Raw genomic sequence first — 17,469 nt, 5'->3', positions numbered from 1 at the left:
CAATGTGGCTATTGACACCCCATTAGCAATGGCCGATACCCAGATAGATCTCAGCTGACCGTCGGTTTTCGGCAAAATCGCCACTAGGGCTGTCTTTTCGTCGGTTAACCCTAACTCGAATATTTGCTGGACTCCTATCAAAAATTTTAACAAGATCTGACCATCTGCTCCTGTACATTTTCTCAACGCCGCCACCATGTCATACAATGCTCGTGGTGTGTCCCTAGACGTCGCCGGTTCCCGATTGCGTAACGCAGCTACAATGTTTTGACCCACGGCCGCAGCTGTCGCTTGTATTATCGACGTCCAGTCTCCTACTTGAGTAGCCGCTTCTGGCTTGCCTACATTTGCCGGCTGAATCATACTTTTAGCGAATTTCCCTATAGGGAAGTACTGTAGCTATTACCGTAGGTGGCACGGTAAGACCTAGACCCGGGACCGATTTACTTTTTCATTTTGATGTCCCCAGAGGCCAAAAACACTATTCGTTCATATTTTTATATACATATATATATATATATATATATAGACTTATATAAATAAAGATTAAACATTAATAAACTTAGTACCCAAGTAAAATTATTTATTAAAATATTTACTGACTATAGTTTCGGCTCTAAGGCCATTTTCAAAGTAAACAAAAATCAAAATAAGATATGTAAAATAAATAAATAACATATGATTTTATAAAACTTTTCTAACTTGTAACATAATTTTGTCTTCATTGATTAATTTATATACTATATGATGTGTTGTACTTATTTTCATTAATATTTTCTCAATTTTGCTATTGTTTCATATATTGGATTATTCAATTTTGGAATCATTGTATTTAAAATATTTGATTTGTTCTTCGATTTATATGCCTGTATATGTTCGTTGAATTTAACTTTAAAATTTCGATAGGTTTGTCCAAGAACAAAACATCAATGAAATCCAATTTTGCAGATCATTTACTAAAATCCAAACATAAGTTTACTAAGATCGAAGAAAACTTAACAATATTAGAAATTGAAAAAGACAGAGAAAAATTGAATGTAAAAGAAGAAATTAATATTTATATGAACTACAAAAATAACAAATCAAATATTTTAAATACAATGATTCCAAAATTGAATAATCCAATATATGAAACAATAGCAAAATTGAGAAAATATAAATGAAAATAAGTACAACACATCATATAGTATATAAATTAATCAATGAAGACAAAATTATGTTACAAGTTAGAAAAGTTTTATAAAATCATATGTTATTTATTTATTTACATATCTTATTTTGATTTTTGTTTACTTTGAAAATGGCCTTAGAGCCGAAACTATAGTCAGTAAATATTTTAATAAATAATTTTACTTGGGTACTAAGTTTATTAATGTTTAATCTTTATTTATATATAGTAGCCCTATTTTTCTATTTTTCATATAGACTTATATTTAAACTAGCTGTACCCGCGGGCTTTGCCCCGTTTAACTTCATAAGTGAGCTCGTTCGCATGGCTCAATCACGTCCTGGTTGAAGTTCGTTCGCTACCCTCACTCACCTTTGGGTTGGAGCTCGTTCGCTGAACTCACTTGCCTTCAGCTTAGCTCGTCTGCTATGCTAACTCGCCTCTAGGTTCAAGTTCGTTCGCTACGCTCACTCAACTTTTGGTTGCAAATTAGCTGTCGTCATGAATTAAAAAAAAATAGTGCTGCACCCTGTTGGTAATCCTTGTAACTTTAATGCTATTGGACATCATAGAACAGAACCAACTTGTTTAATTGAAACAGCTGTTAAGATTCTTTAATTCCATTTAAATATGAGTACTCATAAGGTTAACATGGGAAACTCCAGAGCCACTGGGGCGGAGCCCGAAAGCCCGATCAGAATAAAAACTACTTAGTTTTCCTATTTAATGTCCAAAGAATCGGTGTACCGAATTTCAACCTCCTAGATAAATGGGAAGTGGGAGGATTAGTGATGAGTGAGTGAATGAGTGAGTCAGTGAGGGCTTTGCCTTTTATAAGTATAGATATATATATATATATATATATACGTCCGTGAACGCGATAACTTGAGTAATTTTTGTCCGATTTTGATGAAATTTGGTTTAAAGGTGTAAAGCGGGATAAACTTGAATGAGTTCGCGAACCAGCACGATCGGACCATGGAAACGGGGCTTTACGGGGGGTTATATAAGGTAAAAATTGGTTTTTCTCACTTTTGACCCTCAAAACACAAAATTTCCCGCCACCTTCCCGCTCCCGCCGCTTTCCCGCTTCGGTTTGGACGGGCCTTGAAGCGTGTTACTATAATTTATAGTAACGGTACTGGACTCATAGGATCGTTAAGGCTCAATATAATCAATCTAGTGTTGCGAGTGACATTCTGAGTTGAATAATAATGATCTTAAATTAATTACTGAGCCAAACCACATCCATATCACAACCATTTTGATGATCTAATATTACTAATGCATCTAATTATTAATTTAATAAGTAAAAGAACAATGAAAAATCCACTCGTACCTTAAGGGTACGAGTGTGCTCAAAGGTATAACTTAAATATTAAGCTGAAATAATTTATAGTTCCCTAGCCCCTTAATCCCCCCTTTTCTGAAAAGTTAGAACATATTCGTAAATCTCTTAGACTAAGGATAACTTATCAATTCGGCGATGGAGTCCAGCCTTGACCATTGAAGTCCGTCCACACGCTCTTGAATCCGGAACAGGACTCCGACGCCCTACCTGCGTTTCATATTCCCCCTCCCCGCGCTTCATATTCCCCCCCCCAAGTTCTCCAGTGATCAGCTGATTGACTGGAGAATGTTGCACAAATATGTATTTAATAGGGTCAACTGCCTGCTGTTTCCATTAAAGAGAACAATTGAACAAAAAGAAGGTTTAGCTATGGGCTCCCCCTGTTAAGCATTTTTGCCATACTATTTTTAAACGACCTTGAAAACCGAACATTGTTCTGGAAACAGCAGGCAGTTGAGTTTAAATCTACATATAATCTTTTTTTATTTCTATAATAATTGACATAGTTTTAGAATAAAATAATCTATATGATAAAGTTTTAGGTTTAATAAACCTACCACCATTGAGATGAATAGATTATGACTGGAGTCACTACTCTCTAGTTGAACAATTGAGAAAAGCATGCCATCAAGATGACCGGTTTTGTCGGTCACACTGTCTCGGTTGGTTGGACTTGTCAAAAATAACCCCATTTGATTGGTTTTAATTTTAAAGCTATTCAACCAACCAACCATATGACCAACATAACAATACGAAAAACTGAAAAAACCAGCAAAAGCATTGGTATGCGTTTTAAACACAGAGTGGTGACTCCAGTTATAATTATAGCTCAAGCTCAGTGCCTACCACATAGTTGTGTAGTAGCTATTTACGTTACAAGTGTAGTAAGAGCGTTTTTACTCACCTAAGTGATGTAAACACGCTCTTGCGGAATGTGTAACGTACAAGATTTTACCTGACCCGACAATGTACAGGAGGTTACGTACAATATTTTTCATTATCCATTTCACTCATCTTATAACAGTAACGTTCTTTTACAAACAAAAGCTAGGTTAGGAAAATACTTTAAAGCATAACAATAACATTCAAGCGCACAGCTGATTTCTAGCATTGAACGTCGTTGGCTCCATAGAGGTATATTTTATTAAGTTGAGCACTCAATGTTATTTGAATGGGTTTCATTACTTCACAGAGTGAGTTTTTGAAACTTTACTTCACCGAGTGAAGTAAAGAAGTTGTTTACGCTTGGGATAGGGAAGTTCAACATGGCGGGTTGGGTAAAATATTATATTTAATTTCTCTGGATCAGCTGTCTGATATTGTGAAATAAGCAATTTGGCGATCTTCTTGTTTACATTTAAATGTCAAAGCAAATGTAAACATTGTGAATGTTCACATTGCAGCCATGGAGACCAATCAATATTTACTTTTAAAATCCTCAACTCAGAAAGCCAAAGGGGCAAAGCCAACAGTCAGCATCGAAGTGTGAATAGTCCTATGACCATCCTTGGTATGGTAGCTATATTTTTGCAAAGTTTAAGCTCAGTCAATTCAGTAGTTTTTAAATTAAATAGTAATAGACATACAGACAGACACCATCAAATTTTTATATAATGATATGGATTTGTATTTATTTATCACCAAATTCAAATCATGTGGAATTTAATGACAAGATACACAAATAATAAGTTATCTACTATTTTTATGTAGAGACGATTTTAAAATTTTTGTTGGTTAGACTCACAGATATATCGGTGGCGTTGATACAGCAGGAGAAAGGCACACCGCACTTCTCTACACTTGGAGAGCTGCAGTTGAAGTACTCATTTTTGGACCAGTCCATGTATCCCTCCGAGCTAAGTCCACAGCATTTGAACTGAGAAATACACCAAGTCAATTACTCTATCACAAGATGGAAACCTAACTAATGATTTAACACATATCATGTTTAGAATTACTAATCATAGTGGCATACAATATTTTTTTCCTACAGTCACCCGACAAAGTTGGCTTCCTTGTACTGTTTATAGTACAGAAAGCTGCTAATTGCTGCATATTTATACTTTGCCGTACGGTTTATACTTTGTCATACGGTTTATACTTTGCCGCACATCAGGATTCCAACGAAACAACACAAAACAGCGTGGTTCTATTATGCAAGTAATCCGTGTACGCTTGGAAATAGGTTGGCAAAACTTAAAGATAATAATACTATGAGCAGCTGATTGACTATTATAACTACGATTTAACCTGTCATTTCGTGTTTATAGTTTCGGTATTTCTGAACTTTCTAGACTTTTCTCTTAAACGTTTTTAAAACATTTCTACGATCTTAATAAACAAGAAAATACCTTTAAAGCATTTTTTTAGGCGCGGAAACCACTTCAAATTACAAAAACATACGGAACTATATTCTCAAAACGCGGAGCACATTTCTTGCGGAGGAAAAATAGCGGAGTGATACGGACCGTGGGTACTACTTTCTCTAGGGCACCATTTGTGTTGCCAGCTGAACCTAAAAACGTGTTGTATAGTGTTTGAAAGACTAATTATTTATATGCTTTATAGTGACTGTAGGAAAAATATAATGTGTAACACGAGTGAAAAAGGCCTTTGCTGCACTCGAGATCATTCGTAAACATTGCTCTCGTGTGCAGCAAAGTGCCACTTTCACCACTAGTTACACAAATAACTAATTTGTGTAACTAATGTGCGAAGTAGCACTTTGCTGCACATGGGGGAAATGTTTATTCACGAGCCGTGGGCGAGTGTGGAAAGTTTCTCGAGTGCAGCAAAGCTTATCATATTTGAAAATTGAATCGTATGGGTACATTATTTCCATAAATGCATCAGCGCCTCATATAATTCGTACTAGGTAGTCTTATAAGTTAGCCTAGCCTTAAAGAAAGATATTTGTCAAACTAAGAGTTTCAATTGAGTTATGTTCCTAACACCAAAGGGGAATGTGTAACTATTTTATACAACAGAATTCAAGATCAAATTTTTTCGCTTCAGTGTCCTTTCCGTTTTGAAGCCCGGGTACAACAGCTAGTCTAACATAATTTTTTCAATTTTGTTATATTTTTTCAATTTTAGCGAATTTCCCTATAGGGAAGTAGCTATTACCGTAGGTCTCATGGTAAGACTTAGGCCCGGGACCGATTTACTTTTTCATTTTAATGTCCCCAGAGGCCAAAAACACCATTCGTTCAAATTTTTATATATGTATATATATATATATATATATATATCTATATATAGATTTATATATATATATATATGTGTCCGTGAACACGATAACTTGAGTAATTTTTATCCGATTTTGATGAAATTTGGTTTGAAGGTGTAAGGCGGGATAAACTTGAATGAGTTTGCGATCCAGCATGATCGGACCATGGGAACAGGGTTTTATGGGGAGTTTTATGGGGTAAAAATTGGTTTTTCTCACTTTTTACCCTCAAAACACAAAATTTCCCAATTTTTCTCTAAACCTTCTTAAAGAGCTTAAAAAAACAAACAATTCAGTATATCAAAGTGTTTTTGTACGGTTATTGGTTACGGAGAAAACTAAAAAAATGGTAAATTTAAAATTCCCATGTTATTCTTATGGAGAATATTGTAAAATGTTGTAGTTTGCTTGTTTATGGATATATTTTGATCAAACTTGGCAAATTTATTTATTTTATAGTAAGCTATCAATATTTTACTAAAAACACACTACTTTATTAGTTTCCTTGTAGCAGCAAACCTAGGTACTCGTTAAACCTAATGTTATTTAAATAGATCAATTGAAAATCAATTCGGCCAAATGGAAATTCGCTTAGACGGCAGGTTTGCTGCGGCGGGGGTATTGTTGTATTACTTTTGCCTTGGCACCCCAACGCCCCAACCAGGCGACGGCCATGTTTAGCAGGTAAAATCACAAAAGTTGCATTAACTTTCAATCAAAACCGTTTTTTTTTTTTATCTGATTTCTTTTTATTTTACGGTTCTCTATGGGAAAATAACATAAGTTACAATAACTTTTTAAACATAATTTTTACAGGAAAGGGGGTTCTACCATTTGGTTAAGAATTTAAAGGGCCACAACATAATAAATTTGAATACTAGATTTTTCTGTTAATTTATGGGTTTTAATGGAAAATTGCTATTAAAAATCTAAAATAAAAAAAAAATAAAAAACGCCGGAGATACCATGGATACCATGTTATGTATCAAAATCCGACTACAGGTGTGGTCTGTAGCTTTTTACACATACAGACACATACACACACACACACGGACAGACATCCCTTTGAAAACCAATTTTTTGGGTCAGGACCCAAAACAGGATATCCACTCAAAACTTAAACTCAAAAATTTTGACGCAAACAATTCTTTCTCCATATACTATGTATAGCCCCCTAAATAAGTAAATACAAGCAAGGCATGATGAGACCAAAACTAACGCAATAATATTGTTTTCTGCAAAACATATACCAGTAGTTTCAGTAGCTCTTTAAACCAGTGAAATTGAACATCCTTTTTTGTAAATATTCTAAATAGTGGTTATGGAGTGACAAACCTCCTTCTGAGCAAAGTCAATGAGATTCTGCAGATCCACGTCGTCTCTGTACGTGTGGATGATCTTGTCTGTGAAGGACTCCTCTAGCATTGACTGCAGGGTGTGAGGGAAGACAAAGCCCATGATAGCCACAGCCATCTCCAACAGGAACAGTATCAGCAGACACAAAGAGTACTGAAACAGACAGATAGAACACATCATACTCTCCTGAGTGCTATTCCGTGATTTCGGTTCGTGGCAGATGTTCACGATTTTGCCGCAGTCTTGGGTGTCAGTGACGATAAAATCGTCTCCTTTGTTTAAGGGTAAGTTTTCAAGATTATTCCTCAATCGTGGGTGACAATGATGATTTACCCGTGATTGTGACCCGCGGGAGATGTTCACTATTTTATGCGCGATCGCTGGTGATGATGATGATGATGACTGTGGGAGATTCTTATGATTTCACCGCTATTAGAGGGAATTCCACCACAGGGTTGGGGGCCGCTCAATTAGTTTTGCCTAGGGCCAGAAGTACATTAAATCCAGCACTGATCGCTCAGCGTCTATCGCTCGGGACTATTTTTGCCAGAAGCGTCTGTTTCTTGCAATTATTTTATCAGCGAGTGGTTTTATTTGGTGGCAAAAGGAGTGCTGTATGTGAAATGAGATTTAAAAAGCAAATATAGAAGTAATTATTAGCTGAGGAATTGGATGATAAAGAGATTTTGTGGTTTGTGACATGTCACTCAACTTTCAAACTGTGTGAAAAACTGAATGAAATTAAGAACTGGAAACAACAAAACACATGGGTCTTCTTGTAATAGACGCTAGAGACTGCGTCTCTGTCTGCTCCAGGAGCAATGGTGTGCGATCGACACTAGCGGCTCAGATACAGACGCTGGCGGCTGTAGCAATAGACGCTTCTGGCAAAATAGGCTTGGTTGGCTTGTTACGGATTGTGGTGATTTTGCACCTTGACCACAAACATTTTGCAGGCATTTTTCAAAATCACAAAATTAGAACAAGATTTTGGTCTTGACAAAAATCCATATAATACTAAAAGTCCACCTGAAATTCGGGAATAATAATCAGCCAGGTATCTATTCAAATGCTGTATGTCCCTAGTTTGGAGCTAGAAAATCATGTTTATTATTTAATCCTACTGTCCCTTGCTACTCGATTCTAGAGATATTTTGCTGCTCACCCGACTTTCTGTGTACCGTTCGTAAAAATTGAAAATTCGTCCAATTTCTTGGGTAAAAAGCATATTAATCTTTGATTTCTTCTCGCAGCATACCAAAAGTCCTCCTGCGACCCACCAGTGGTTCGTTAACTAAACAATGATGTAGACCAATCAATATTTAATTCCAAAAAGCTCCAACTCAAAACTTTAGATGTCAACAAAACAAAAGAACAATCAATGTCTATATGAAATATATATATACATATATGTATGTATATATTAAAATACTTACAAATTTTAAAAGACAAGTGTTTTCTCTCAAAGCCCCGACGAATCCTGAGAAACTAACAATGAAAACCACACCACCTGCCAATATCAGGACCAGTGAGATGTTCAGGACAACGTCATAGATTGTCTGTAGCTTGATAAGTCCATTTGTGACATCCGGCCACTTGTCTAAGAAAGCGTAGGTTCCAACTCCAATCAACAATCCGCCCAGCAACTGAAAAATTTTATTTCGATTTATAACAAAGGATATATATATATACACAACAAAGGACACACAACAAACAGAGATTGAAACCTTACGTAGACTATAAACATTGTGTTATAAACTACCGTTCACAGGCCTCGCTTCTGAATAATTTCAAACCAATTACGGTACCAATAGTCCTACAAAAAAGATTCATCCAATAACTCGCCTCAAAATCAAAATCATCAAAGGAGCACATTTACACCATTGAGAGGCCCTACAGTGAAGAACACACATTCACACATGTGTGCCTCATTAAAACCCGTCATGAGTGAACCATGATGATTCCTCTATCTGGATTGATTTTTACGAAGACGTTATAAAAGGAAAAGGTAAAATAAGATAACGGATTTAAAGATTAGCAAAAGGTTCATAGCCTATTAGCAGGACTTTACTATAGCCTACTAAAATTATTATGTTTGCCTCATTATACAAGTGAGGCCTACTACCAAAACTGTACAGTAGAATTATACTTTTCCGAATCCACTAATTAGGAAATTTGCCTATTCTAAACTAATTTCAGAAATATTTTTATGTAAGTACAAAGCTACAACATACTACAACATATTTCTATGCAAATGTTGTCATAACTAGCAATGTCAGAATAGCTCACAGTATTGCCATATGAAAATGTTGGAAGAGTTCACAATGTTGCTGCAAACTTAGTTAGTAGGTAAGTTATCAATAAGTTACCGTATCACCACGAACTTCGCCAAGGCTGGCAATCAAATCAAAGCTTTGATTCCCAATAGACAATAAAATTGCATATGGAATGGTCAATGAAAGGTTGGTTAAACATTTGTCAAGGAAGAGTACAATGGATGTAGAGTACAAGGTCAAAACAATAGATACAAAGAGAATATAAAATACATGCAGATGAGGATAACTACAAGAGAAAAAAGTAAAAAAACATTACTCAATATGTAATGGTCTAGGAAGTTCTAAAAAATTGTTTAGTTTGTAGAACGGGTTCTTTACTAGCCACATATGAATTTTAGCTTTACAAATTTTGTAAGGAAGCGATAGCAATTTGTTGGGCGATTTATTTCAACATTTTAGGCCCAGAATTGTATTACTTTTATTTGTTTTCCTCAGTCTAACATGGGGTATATCAAATTGATGTCCGTTTCTAGTTTGAAAATCATGATAATCACTCCTTGTCTGAGCCGGACTTACCTATGGGCGGAGAGGGCGATCGCCCGGGGCCCCCTTGCACTGTAGTTTTTATTAATAACTTCGAAAATTTATCAGACACTTATCAAATGGCCTTCTTTTGTAACAGCTTTATTTTTATTTTCGTTATTCTATATTTAAGGTTATTGTTAGGTACTTTTAAAGGCATTACTAGGAACGAAATTCTTGACCCTAAGGGACTTTTCCTCAGAGTTGCACTGGGCTCCGCGCTTAGGCCTGGTTTACACGAGCATATGTGCTAGACTGTGATGGACAAGTTTCAGTTTCAATGAAGTCGCTCGCCCGAACGTACGGCCGTGGCGAATGAGTTGAAGGGGGCCCCGCGCTTGGGGCAAAAATACAATAAACATGAAAACTCTTGTCCCAACGTAGAACGTAACTTGTAAAATTGTGTTGTGTTAAATGGAGATTCACTGGAGTTCAAATACTTTAAAAAATAAAAATATTGCTCCATTTATGTTTTATTAAATGTTATTATTTTCTTTTACTTCTAAGTATATACCAATCAGGATTTTAAGGGGTAGAAGTATATTATCCGTTCAATTTAAAGGTTTTGTAAAATAGTAATTAATTAAGTTATGCGTCGAAATGTTGATCTCCAATTTAGTCTTTGGAGTCAAAATCATACAGCGCCAGTAAGATTTTTTAAATCTATAGATCTTTTAGATCTATATATATCTATAAATCTATAGATATATATACATATATCAACGCTTTGTTCTTTCAATGTTGTCTACACCAAAAGAATTTAGTAAGCTAGTTAAAGAAGAAAAGATCCAAATTCTCAACATCACAATACATCACACTTTAAAACAACTGGAGTCGTCTGATGTTAACAAAAAATTACATTTATTTGGAGTGGGCGAGCGTTGTCGACTGAAATCGTAAACAAGTGATAAGCAGAAGCAGCTGCAACAATCAATGATAATGAGCTGATAAGGGATCCTGTCTAGTCCTGTCTGTCTCACGCACTCGCATACACACACATAAAATGCTTTATCGCCTATCCAAAACAATTTAAATCACTTTACTCCCATAGTTTGTCCTTTGAGACTAGTGGTCACGTCAAGTTGGTTGAAATTGTCTTACTTTTTGAGTTATTTTATTGTAATTCTGCAAACTAACAGTACAAAAACAAAGCTGAAGTGAATAAAGTTGTATTCAATGCTATGTTTGTGTTGTATTAATCGAAATTGGAACCATTTAAACATATTTCAGCTACTCATATAAATAGTTAGCTTGTGAGTGTTTATTAGACATTGCAAGATTTTGCTCGTCAATAAAAAACTCAAACTTGAAAGTCCTCAATGGTACTTTTCATGCTAGGACTTTAACATATTATAAAAACGAGAATGCCATAGGTACCAAAACCATTATGAAAATAAAACAATCACACTATATTGTAGTAATATTGAAAAATCATACAAATCGACGGCAATAAACGATAATTTAAATACGTAATAAACAAAAATATATCAATGCTTCTAATCCAAATATATTATGGTAGCCTACCATGCTACCATAACCATACCAAATATGCCGTCACTGGTACTACAAAGCAATTGAAACATTTTGTCAGAGTTTGTTTAAATAGTGAATGCAAGAGATTAGGTTTCAAACATTTTTATTTTTTGTGTATAAAATTAAAAGATGCTGTATATAAAAATATGTTAAAATAGTTATATTTGAAGAACAATTTTTGATATAGAACTTATTGCTTATTTGGCCTTAAATTGCTCTATTTGAAGCCTAAATTTAGAAATTTGTCCCCGGACCCCCCTTTGGCTTGGGGGGTATTCCATACCCCTCAATCCCCCCGGAGACCCCCCCACACTGAAATCCTAGGGCCCCATTGGAAAATTTGCCCGGGGCCCCTGAAGTCCTAAGTCCGGCCCTGCTCCTTGTGGCATGGGAGTCCATACCTTTAAAACTAGTTAAGGATGATATTAAATATATATAAATTAATAACGGTTAAAATATTAAAATCAATAAAAATGGGGCGACAATGTTCCTCAGTATCAACCCTAGCCATTATGCGCAGGACCTTTTTTTGAAATATTAAGACATCGGAGACATGAAAACTATTACCCCAAAGTTCCATAGTTCCAAAGATACCAAGATATTCCAAAGGTATATTCTTTGGTATATTCCAAAGATACCATAGTTCAAGGCAGACTGAAATAAAGCAAAGTAAACTGATCTTAAATAACTAATAGGAACTAAAACTTGATAGTGATCAATATAAACAGGTGGAAAAAGCAATAAAAAACAGCTCTGGTCTGAGATTGATTTTTGATTACTCCCAACTAAAGGATGGTGGTTTATTGAAGGAAGCATTGGTGTTGGCCGAAAACAATATTCCATATTTCAAGAAAATCGCATCACCGCTGATAAAAGGAAAAGTTGCACCGATATTGAAAGATCAATTTGTACCATGATTCTTTTCCCTCCTCAGGTAGAATGGCAATTTTTGTCATCGGACGCAGAAAAGTACCTTTTGGTGTTGTGATGTCAACAACTCTTACTTGTCCATCTCGACCGGGGTATAGGGCAGATATTCTTCCAAGGGGCCAGGTGTAACTTGTATTGTCTTCGTCTACGATTATTGCCAAGTCGTCAACTTCAGGTGGAACAGTTCTTTTATGTCATTTGCACCTCCTTGTCAAGCAGGGTAAATACTCATGAATCCATCTTTGCCAAAAGTTGTCCAGTAGGGTCTTAACTCAAGTTAGTTGCCTTCTGCAAAGTTTGTCTTCAATGATATCTATTTTAAAGGCTTCTATAAGAAAATGGTTTGGAGTGAGTCGGTCTGGATCAAGTGGGTCAATTGGTACATTAGTCAGTGGTCTTGAATTGATGATAAATTCAATTTGAACAAGAAAGGTTCGAAGTTCTTCATCCTTAGGATACTGGGAACGCATGACAAATTTTAATGCGGTTTTAACTGATCTGATGAGTCTCTCCCAGCATCCACCCATATGTGGGGCTCGAGGAGGAATAAAGTTCAATTTGATACCTTGTCTGGATATGACCCTCTGAATGTGGACATTGTTTAAACACTTAGTAGCATTCCTGAGTTCTTTGTCACTCCCAACAAAGTTTGTCCCATTGTCCGAGAACATCTCCAATGGACAGGGTCTTCGGCTAATGAAACATTAGATTGCCATGATACAACTTTCTGTGTTCAAAGAATGTGCAACTTCCAAGTGGACAGCTCTGGTTGTCAAACATGTGAACAAAACTCACCAACGTTTCTCGTGTCTCCTCCCAACACTAACTTCTATCGGTCCGAAGTAATCTACTCCAGTGTAGAAGATCGGGTGGCTAGTTCTCGTTACTCTGAATTCTAGTAGAGGCGCCATTTGGGGGGGAACAGGCTTCACACAATTCAATCTGCACCTCATGCATTCTTTCTTAATTTTCTTCAGAATCGGTCTTAGATTTGTTATCCAGAATCTTTCTCTTATCTTGCACCCAACTGTCTCGAGACCTTGATGGAAACATTCATTATGATACATTTGTCCTATCAATCTCGAAGTAAAGTGTCGGCCATCTAATATTATAAGATTTTTCTGATCTTCCGTCAGTTCGGGTGAGTTTGAGGTTCTTGATGACATTCTTAAAATGTTGTTATAATCCAAATATGGAGAGAATGAATAAATGCGGCTTGACTTCGGAATAGACTTCTTTCTCATCAAAAGTTTCCTTTCTTCACCAAAGGTTTCATCCTGTACAGATTTCAAAAGAATTTCTTCGGAAGCTTTCAGTTCTTTAGGTTCTAGCTCAACGATGCTGTTGTAGTCTATTGGTCCAAATCGAAGTTGAGTTTTGTCGTTTGATTTGCACCTCGATTTTAAGTTATTGACATATCTTAAAATCCCCCATTGAATTACAGTAAGTTAGAACCCCGGTTACCCGAAATAAAGGGTGGGGAGCTGTTTCAGATAACCAATTTTTTGTTTAACCCGTTATAGGCAGAAGTTATTCTAAAAATAGCCTATGTATTACAACAGTGTGTAAAATGAATTTAAAACAATGTCTAGGCCTATTAAATATGTTGTTTTATTTCAACTAGGCTACAGAAATGCCACAATGGGTTAGAAAATACTTAAAGCTTACGTAACTTAATACTTATATTTTAGCCCTGTATTATATTATGGAACCGTTTTGGTTAACCTGAATTCAGTAAAATGGGGTAGGCCTATTTCTGTAATATGATTCGCTCAATGACAAAACTTGAATCAAACCAAAACCTGAATATTCTAACTTATGTTAGGCCTACTGTAAATCGATTGTAACAATCAATAATACAATGGAGTAGGGGGCAAAGTTCCCCAAGGGATTGATAAGTGATAATTTTTGCCAACTAAGTAAGTAGGCTCTGTTGTTTAAATGATGTTTAGGTTAACTTATAGGCTAGATCCAAACTTCTGTTTATTTTTGTGATTTTAAGAATGTTTTGAGTTGATTGCATTGATGCCGAATTCAGACACAAATATAACTTAGCTCAGGCTTTACTAACTTAATAAATACGTTTACACTAGGCCTACTGTACAGGATACTTTAGTAGTTAAGTAGTTAGGCCTAGTAGTCTAGTAAGAAGTTGAGTAAGATACTCACCCAGAAAGCGAAATTTAATAGGAAGATCATATATTTAACACACGAACTAACGTAAGTAAAATTACTTGGAGTCCTCCTTCTATTCATTTTTCAGTCAACCTAAGAATAAGAATGCGAAAATCACAAAGAAAAATGTTTATATTTCGAGATAAACCTACAGACAGATAATTGCACGATATAAACTTGCAATTTATCTGATTTTGTAGCACATTACAGAAAATAAGATGAATCTTTTAGATTGAGACTCTTCTTTCAGCTATAATTATTAAGATATACATGTTGAGGTAAATTGACTAAGTAATGTGAATAATCGCCATTGTTCATTTTGAAAGCAGGATGAATAACTCTACTACTAAGAAATCATTTTAGCAAGGGTACACAAAACGGTCAGCTAGAAACCTCAGCTACTAGCAATCAGAAAACAAAGCAGACATGGCAGAACGAGAACGCAGGGCACAGAATGGAATAATGACAGAATATTTGATACTGACTGACACTTTTGTTTTGACACTACTGACAGTGACAGTAGAGTTCAGAGTTCCAGAAACAAGGCACACATCTAACTGAACTGAACTGAAACTGCACAGAAAAACGACAACAGAATAGATTACCCTCGCCGGCGCCGCAGCAAACCTGCAGACTGAGCGAATTTCCATTTGCCTGATTGGATTTACACTAAAATGTCTCCTTTAAAATATCACATTTATTCCCTATTTAAATAGAATCAGTTTAACACATACTTTGGTTTGCTGCAACAGGGAGGGTAAAAGTGTTTTTTTATGTAACATGTTAATAGCTAGCAAGAAATAAAAACATATTCCAAATTTGGGAAAAATATGTTTATAAACAAGTAAACTACAACAGTTTACTATTATTCTGCATAAGAATAACATGGGAATTTTAAATTTAAATTTTTTTGGAATTTTCTCCGTAACCATTAGGCCCAACGCTTCGATATGGATATACTAAATTATTTGTTTTTTAAGCTCTGCAAAATAGTTTGGAAAGAAATTGCAATATTTTATGTTTTTTGGGTCAAAAATGGGAAAACACAATTTTTACCCCATAAAACCCCCCATAAACCCTCGTTCCCATGGTCCGATCATGCTGGTTCGCGAACTCGTTTTGAAAAAACGTAGGTTTACACGTTTGTACCAAATTTCATCAAAATCGGATCATTTTTGCTCGAGTTATCGCGCTAACGGACACACATATATGTATATATATATATATATATATATATATATATATATATATATATATATATATATATATACTAGCTGGCCCGACAAACGTCGTCCTGTCCTAACGTGGTTTTATGACAATTGCTCGTTCATTTTCAAAATGAGCTCGTACGCATGGCTCAATCACGTCCTGGTTGAAGTTCGTTCGCTACGCTCACTTGCCTTCAGGTTATCTCGTTCGCTACGCTCACTCACCTTTTGGTTGAAAATTAGCTGTTGTCATATATATATATATATATACTAGCAAAATACCCGTGCAATTCAAGCAATATCTGTAAAGCAACTTGGAATGTTATTGGCAATGAAACAGAAAACAAAGTATGATAATATCAAGTTAAGACAATATGATGGATTGTTATTTGATAAACCTGAATATGTTGCCTCTATTTAATGAATATATTATACCACCTTCGTGGAATCTCAAATAGTACCTTATGCAAATCTATTGTCATCTGCAAATGACTTACAACAAACCAAAAAAGTTAACAGCAAACTTGGTATTTTTGAAGCTATTACTGAAGAGGACTTTGAGAGTGTACTAAGTTCATTTGACAATAAATACTCTGCTGGATATGACGACATACCTATGCCTATCATAAAACTTGCCTCTGTTTTTCTAAAGAAACCATTAACACATGTAATCAACTCGTCTTTCATTTCTGGCATTTTTCCTATTAAACTAAAAGTCAAAAAAATCACCCCACTTTTTAAATCAGGTGATGCACAAATTGCTTCTAACTACAGGCCGCTATCTTTACTGTCATCCTTTTCCAAATTGTATGAGAGAGTCGTTGCACAGCAATTGACAAAATACTTGGAGTCTCACAAGATTATTTCCAATGAGCAACATGGCTTTAGGCTTTAGACAAAACAAATCAGTCATAAGTGCAAGCACAGATTTCATAGAATCAGTCATTGATTCTATAGATAAAGGCGAGCAAACCGTAGGAATTTTCATCGACCTCAGCAAGGCATTTGATAGCGTTTGTCATACCAAATTATTAAGTATTCTTTCAAATTTTGGAATAAAAAATAAAGCTTATGATTGGATCAAATCTTATTTATGTAATAGAACTACTTTTGTTGAACTGAAATACGTAAACAAATATAATCAACTTATATCTTGCCGTTCCAGTAACAGTCTGTTGAAATATGGTGTACCACAAGGATCTATATTGGGGCCTTTATTCTTTTTATGTTACATCAATAGCTTAGCTAATTTCAGTGATCAAAGTAAAATCACTTTATATGCATATGATGTAAATATAAAACTATCCGGATACCATGTAAATGATATAGAAATATCTTCTTTTATAAAACTTAATGCAATCCAACAACATTTAGCTGATTTAAACCTTTTATTAAATAAACAAATAACTAAATATATTAATTTTTCTGCTTCAAATAGGAAAAGTGGGTCTGTGGTAAAGAATGTTTGTCTTAATGATTCCTTTATTGATGAAGTTAAGGAAACCAAATTCCTTGGTTTAACTGTTGATAGACTTCTTAGCTGGAACACTCATGTATCTCAAGTTTGTAAAAAAATGTCAACAGGCATTTTCATCCTTAGAAAATTATCTCCATTTTGTGATATTAAAACCCTTAAAGCAGTTTATTTTGCTTTTGTGCAC

At 35.2% G+C, this 17,469-nt stretch overlaps 1 protein-coding gene across 1 annotated transcript in view; it reads right to left on the bottom strand.

The window, feature by feature from the left end:
- Positions 1-15,090, bottom strand: part of LOC129005328 (tetraspanin-33-like) — a 37,441-nt gene extending 22,351 nt beyond the window's left edge. Inside the window, exons 1-4 of the mRNA XM_054434188.1 lie at positions 14,595-15,090; positions 8,541-8,750; positions 7,084-7,257; positions 4,264-4,395 (exon numbers count right to left, since the gene is read on the bottom strand). Of these exons, the coding sequence (XP_054290163.1) occupies positions 4,264-4,395; positions 7,084-7,257; positions 8,541-8,750; positions 14,595-14,681 (603 nt within the window). The 5' untranslated portion in view covers positions 14,682-15,090. The remainder of the gene's footprint in view (positions 1-4,263; positions 4,396-7,083; positions 7,258-8,540; positions 8,751-14,594) is intronic.
- Between the last annotated feature and the right edge of the window lie 2,379 nt (positions 15,091-17,469).

This window comes from Macrosteles quadrilineatus, unplaced genomic scaffold (genome assembly GCF_028750875.1).
Source record: "Macrosteles quadrilineatus isolate MER2022 unplaced genomic scaffold, UCM_ALF_1.0 Scaffold_19__1_contigs__length_3004403, whole genome shotgun sequence".
NCBI classification, from domain to species: Eukaryota; Metazoa; Arthropoda; class Insecta; order Hemiptera; family Cicadellidae; genus Macrosteles; species Macrosteles quadrilineatus.
Note: the sequence above shows the minus strand (reverse complement) of the source record. Positions and strands in the feature narration are given on the sequence as shown.